The following is a 6669-nucleotide window of genomic DNA, read 5'->3' as shown; positions in this document are numbered from 1 at the left end:
TTCATGTTGTATATAAAGACACGGAGGCAGAGAGAAGTCAAGGGCAGATGGCGTGGTTTTCTGGTGCCCGGAACAGACATGTAGCAAACACCTGTTTGTTATGTGCCTCTGATCACGTGCTCTCACCCACTCAACCTTGAACATCATGTAAAATAAAGGTATGTTTTTAAATATATGTACCAAACTTTAATTTTCATCTCACACCCAAATCTTCTGTACAAAAAGAGGCAAAGCAAGCCAAAAAAAATTACAGTGACTTTAGCAAACAATACATGACAACTTTAAAAGAGCTTTGTGTGTATGCAATGGCCTTTACAGATGTAATGGGGAAACTGAGCTTCGAAGTGTTTGTTTCTTGAAGATAAAGTTCTAACATTTATTATTAACATCTATAAAAGCTCACAGCTCTCTAGAATACAAGATTGAATGAGAGGTCTCTAAATTCTACTAGATAATTGGGTTCCAAAATTGAGTAAGTTTTATTTTCCTTTTGAGGAAGCACAAAATTATGTTTTACTTCAATGTGATGATGGATCAAAAACTGCTGTTTACCATTAATATCTCGACATAATGATGATGTCTAAGAACAAATGTTGTTTAAGCATGATATCAACTAATAGGCAAAAGATAGTATCCAAGACTTTTTCTCGTTGATAATGAATCTGTCAGCCTGAATGGGTCACCACAAGTCAAACATTTATTGCCACTTCTTTTTTTCTCTTTTACTACCAATTCCTTGTGGCACATGGAAGATTTCTGAGGACAAAGTTATAATGCGAAAACAGCAGTGGTTCTAAGAGATGTAATTTTCACTTTGTTGCTTGCCCCCCCCCCAAATAAATAGCTGAGTCATGAAAAATGCTGCTTATCTGAAAACGGCGAGACATCAAATATGAAATATCATTGACATTGACATGGATACTGTCACCAGCACTTTTCCCCTGAACCGCCCACGGGTCTTGGACCGCTGTGCATGCCACACAGAAGCAGGACTGATCAAGGGCCCCTGAAGCCTGCAGGACAGTCTGTTAAAAGAATTTGTCTCCCACAATAGCCTGGAGTGGACCCAAGGCCCACCACCTGTTAGTGATCACAGACACTCAGTTAACTCGTCCTGATACTCAGAGGCACCAGTTCAGACCCTGGGCTTTTGAGAATCCATACACTGGTGACTGCGTCTTGGCTTTGAGATAAGATGACCTGGCTCAGTTGGGGCAGGCCAGCAGCCCCTCCCTTAGATTTGGTCCCAATGGATAGAAAGTCTAATTAAAAATTATAAACGTGCCCAACGATTTACTTCCCAAGTCCATTCCTCACTCCGAGACTTAATCTTCTTTCCTGATAAAGGAGGAAAGTGGACCCACTGGTGATAAACATTCAGTGCCTCTGTATTTCTAGTCTGGACAGTTGTCACCCAAGGATAACATGTGGCTGCCAGAAACAAGAATTTTCTTAAGCTGAATGTTTATTTCAACAATAAACTTGTTCACCCACTGTTGCCTAGGGATTTTAGGATCCCTGTGCTTGAAAAGGTTCTGAAGGCCACCCAGCACACCTCTGCTCTGGAGAACATCGCATCCAAGCAGCTGCTCTGGTTCAGTTCGAAAAGTGTTAGGGACCAGGGTCTTCCCTTCCTCTGTTGACTGACATTTTGATGTAGACCACAGAATCTGTTCTTCCACTTGGCTGGGTTTCTTTGTTGTAAATAAAACAAAACAAATGCATGTCTCCCCCTTTCTTGGAGGACTCAAGGGAATGCCAGCTGGCCACTAAATTTAGAAAGCATTGGTGTGACAGCTCACTCATTTCTTGGGACATTTGCGAATGACGTTGAGCTCTGATGTACTCAAACCCGACTTCTGGAATGATCATTCACTGGGGAAGCCTTCCCGTCTATCAGAAATAGGTAAGTAATCACACCAGCCAGACTGAGGACTTATTTTAAAGCATCCGGCCCCGTCCCATTGTAGGTAAGCCTAGGTGATGTTGTGAAACAGCAGGCGTGGCTTTGGGAGTGAGGCATCCTGGGTGTCAGTCCTATACTGGGGCAGGGGTCTCGAACTGACCTTGCCCATCACCTCATTTGTTCCACTGGAGATTCTATCTCCACAAGTTCATTCTAAGCTCTTATCTCCAGACAGAGTGACTCTAGGCCTGGTCATACCGTAAATCATCAGGATGAGGTGGGGCTCTACCTGCTAAGGAAGGATGTAGGAGCCGGTCATTTTAATGACTCACAGCCTTCGGGGCTCTTGGAAATTGTCTGTTTCCAATGTCCATTTTATAGAGGAGAAAGTTGAGACACAGAGCTTGCGTGAATTTCCCAAGATCACACTGGGAATCAATAGGGCCGGAATGAAACCCAGAATCTCTGACCAGGCTTTAGACATTGCAACAAGCTAGCAGTGGGCTCAGGAGGAGTTGCGTTTTAAAGACCAGGCAACCAGAAAACCATATTTTCCCCTCCAAATCCCCCTGATTTTCTGATGATTAGTGAAGTACCCCAGATCTCTGTTGTCACATGAATGGTCCACAGAGAACAAAGCTCCTGTTCGGAGGGGCTGGGTGACCCACACTACTTGAACCGCTGGGATGTCCGCCAACTTACCCACAGTTCCAAAACCAGAGCTCCATTTCCTTGTCCCTGTGGACAGAGGGTTGAAGCAGAGGGATGACTATCCTATTGCTTGGGTGCCCTTCCTCCCAACTTGTCCCCCACTTCCAAGACAGCCACCTTCCTCAGCCCACCTACGACAGCACACCTATCCTTGCTTCTCTCCTGCTAACGGATTGACACAGAGGCGATGCCCCTCTTGCAGGACTGAAGCGGAACCTCAGAGGGACCTAAATCCAGACAGAAAGGGAATATGCGGACAGACAAAACACCTGCAGGCAGCAAGGCTGCACACGCTGTGCAGTCTCGGGAAGGAGAGGGGGCGGGCCGAGTTCCACAGGCTCGGGCTGGGCTGGAACCACCGCACGGATTTTTCTTTTTCTGAATCCCTCTCTCTCTCTGTCAGGACACCAGTCGTGTTTCTTGCAGCTGAGCCGACGCAGGAAATCAAATACTTCGTGTTTCTACAACTATGCTTCCCAGAGAGCTTACACATTCGGAATTGAAACACTACCACAAACTATCAGCAATTTCTGATTGTTACGGGCCTAGTTACAGGACTCCAGTGGCAAAGTTCAAAGTCTCCACGTTTTGCCTTTGGAGGAGGGGGTTTGTTTTAGACATCAAAGGTAAGGCTCTCAAGTCAATTTATGCTCTGCTGGGTTGAGTCAGTCAGGATACAAATTAAGGTCCATATATTTCAGTGACAAGAAGGAAACGGTTATGTAAATACACAAGTATTAACATCAATCTGTATTAAATTATGTAAACATATACATCTTCTGAGGTCAGTACATAGATCCTCTTCTTGGAGCAGAGCTTTACTGGAGCATTGCTCGAATCTGTTTGGAAGTCGATTCATCATTCAAGTGCTTTGTAGTGAACCTGGATGGAGAGAAAACGATGGAGTTCACTGGGCAAATAGCGCTTTGTGGACGCTTCAGTAACGGCTCCCCAGCCCATCTTTACCTCCGAAGACACCAGTAGTATTTATAAATCAAACTTAGGCTTGGTTCTCGTGACGGAGAGCCACATTCCAAAGCCCAGAGTAGTCTCATATGGATTGAGTATTTGGTTCTTCCTTCCCAAGGAATGTCTTATGGTTCTCAAACAAGCAGATCAAATAGCCACATAATTTCAGAGGAGATATTAAGCAACCTCATTTTTCCAGGGAGCTAGACTTCACATGCCTGAATGCAGAACCGTGGCCATTCAGGCTATAGCCCTGCTAAGTCATGAATTTCAAAATATGGATTTGCATAGAGATGCAGAGGCACTAGCAACATGTGTAGTTTTTTCCTTTCCAGGCAACACCCATTCTCGTTGCCCAGAGGCACTAGCAACATGTGTAGTTTTTTCCTTTCCAGGCAACACCCATTCTCGTTGCCACCACCAGGGGGCACACATGCAGGAAAACAAAGTGATGCAATCTGCAACCTCACATTACTCTGGTGTAGAGACGATTTAGGAAGAGGAAGGAGAGGAGAAGGAATATTTGACAAAATGTTGACCACGTGGTAGGCTCCCCATGCAAGTTTCCCCTTCACTCACACTCTTCAGAGTAGAGGTTACTTGCCTCCATTTCACAGATGTCACAACAGAGGTTTAGAGAGGTTAAGTGACCCATTGCAGATCACAATGGTGGCGATGAAAGATTTGCGAACAATTGGGACCCAGGTCTGGCTGCCTCAGAAGCCTGTGCTGTGTTACTTTATCAAAGTGCCTACAGGACATGCACACCACTGTGCCCTGTCTAGAAGTCTTGCTTGACTGAATGAAGCTGAAGTCTCCTTTCTGAGACAGAAAACCTCCTGTGAAATGGGCACCTTGGGTGAAAACCTTGGTTGGCCCACAGAGCCTGGAAGGCTCTTGTATTCATTCTACAGCTGCTTGAACAAGGATGACTTAGGAGAACCACAAAACAGGACCAATCTCGGTGTCTCCTTTACTCATTTCACGTGCGTCTCAGTTTCTTCATTTACTCAATGAGACAATGTGACTGGGAGGGGAGCATAAAGCTTAAGTGTTCTGCGTGGGAGGAAAATCGCTGATCCATCCCACTTACACCCACTGAGTGCATACTGCATACACAGCGTTGGGTGGAACGGAGGGAAATCAAAGATGGAGAAGACAGCAGAGACTGTGCACGTCCCAGACTACCATCCCGTTTCGGAATGACTAAACACAATGCATGATTTGACACATTCCTAGAGCTGTGTCACAGCTTAAAAATAAAGAATCTGTTTCCTGAAGGTGCTTGGGCATTGCTCATCAGCAGTGAGAAGCTGTCATGAACCACAGCTGCCAATATACTGGAGCATACAGAGACTGTGGAATGGGGTCCCCAATTCCGGCAGCTGCAAATGAGATACCCAGGGAGCCTCAGAACACACACACACACACACACACACACACACGGATGCCTGAGCCCCACCCCCGAGATCCTCATTCACTTGGCCTGGGCGGGACGCTGAGCATCAGTGTTTTCTAAAGCTACCCACATAAATCGTACATGCAGCCAGTCTGGGGAGCCACTGGTGAAGGCGGAAGTGAGACCTTGGCAGCTGTTCCATCTGATGCTTCCCTGCCAACCACAGCCACAAGGCAGTGTGGCCGGGAGTCAGGCCCATGGCCTGTGGGGTCACCCAGACCCAGGCTGAGGTCCTAGCTTGGCCATCTGCTGTGTGGCTATTGGCAAGTTATTTGACTTCTCTAAATCTCATTTTTTCCCATCTGTTAAAAGGAGATGATAAATGACCTGAATAGGTTGTTGGGAAGAACAAGGGGTTAAGCCTGGTGCCCCAGCCCTCAGTCCCTAAGAGCATCTAAATTGGCCACGGGTCGGAAGGATTGGCTGCCCCTGGCAAGTCTCCCCGGGGGTGGAAGCTCACCTGAGGGCGTTCAGCAGCCCCTCCACACTGTCCGGGGCCTGTTCCTTCAAAACCTTTATGCAGCCTTTCATCTGGAAGGAGAAAACACAGCATTTCATTAATACCCCAGTAATTCTGTCCACGATAATATTTGCTCACAATAACATCACATTATTCCTGCTCACAGAAATAAAACACAGTAATGAGCAACAGACCTTACCCCTGCTCCTCTACACCCCCGCCCCCAGGGCCAGTGAACCGCTCCTCTGGGGTTCTAGAAGGTTCCACATCAGTTGTTATACTCTACTACAACTGAACACTTCACATATCTGGCATTTAGGGGCAAAGACTTGAACATTTGACTTTCTTGTCTTATACTCCAAAGCCAAGTGCAAGGTTTTCCCTCCAGTTGGTGCTCAGTGGAGACTGAATGGATTATAAACCCGATCACTCCATCCCATCCCTCTGCCCAGAATGCTCTTCCTTCTTCAGCTGTTTGGTAAACTCCAAACAAGTTTTCTTCCAAATAGCTGAACAGCTGAACTTCCAAGGAGCCAAAGATCGTTCACACCAGGGAGCCTCTTCTGATGGCATTATGCTCACCAGGTAGAATCACCACCACCTTGTGGGGGATGCTGGTATTTAGAGAACCTTGGAGATTCTAGTGCCCAGATGAATGCATCCCCCTCACTAGACCAGGGACAGGACTGGGGAAGAACAGTGGTTGGAAATGTGAACCACATGGAGGCAGAACAACTGGGTTTAATCAGTGCATGCTTATACATATTATGCATATCCTGGCTTTTTTTTTGACAAAGGGAAAATCTTCCTGCAAAGAATAAAATCACTCATTTTAAACTCGAGTGTTCATGCACTACATTACATTTCAGTACACCACGGGCCTCTTGTATAATGGTCACTTATAAACACTTTCTACGGGTTATCTCTAGTACACCAAAAGTTTTTCTTAAAAGCCTGATAAACCCTGATAGATTGATGGAGGCAGCCAAAGCACAGGGTTGAGACTTCTTTGGGGGCCATGTAGAGGCTCATCGAGAAAGAATGTCATGGTCAATCAGAGATGTCAATCATGAGTGCAGGGTGGGATCAAGCTGAGGGATGCAGAGATTTAGTCCCTCTCTCAACAGAGCTCATAGTGTAGTGAGAGGACAGAGACAAATAGCT

General features: G+C 46.1%; 1 protein-coding gene across 1 annotated transcript in view; it reads right to left on the bottom strand.

Annotated features, from left to right (window-relative positions):
- Positions 1-675: 675 nt before the first annotated feature.
- CYRIA (CYFIP related Rac1 interactor A) overlaps positions 676-6669 on the bottom strand; it is a 49911-nt gene continuing 43917 nt past the window's right edge. Inside the window, exons 10-11 of the mRNA XM_037035417.1 lie at positions 5506-5576; positions 676-3499 (exon numbers count right to left, since the gene is read on the bottom strand). Coding sequence (XP_036891312.1) covers positions 3436-3499; positions 5506-5576 — 135 coding nt within the window. The 3' untranslated portion in view covers positions 676-3435. The remainder of the gene's footprint in view (positions 3500-5505; positions 5577-6669) is intronic.

The sequence above is a fragment of the Sturnira hondurensis genome, unplaced genomic scaffold (assembly GCF_014824575.4).
Source record: "Sturnira hondurensis isolate 20B ecotype Veracruz unplaced genomic scaffold, ASM1482457v3 Scaffold0022319, whole genome shotgun sequence".
NCBI classification, from domain to species: domain Eukaryota; kingdom Metazoa; phylum Chordata; class Mammalia; order Chiroptera; family Phyllostomidae; genus Sturnira; species Sturnira hondurensis.
This window is presented reverse-complemented; position numbering and strand designations above follow the sequence as displayed.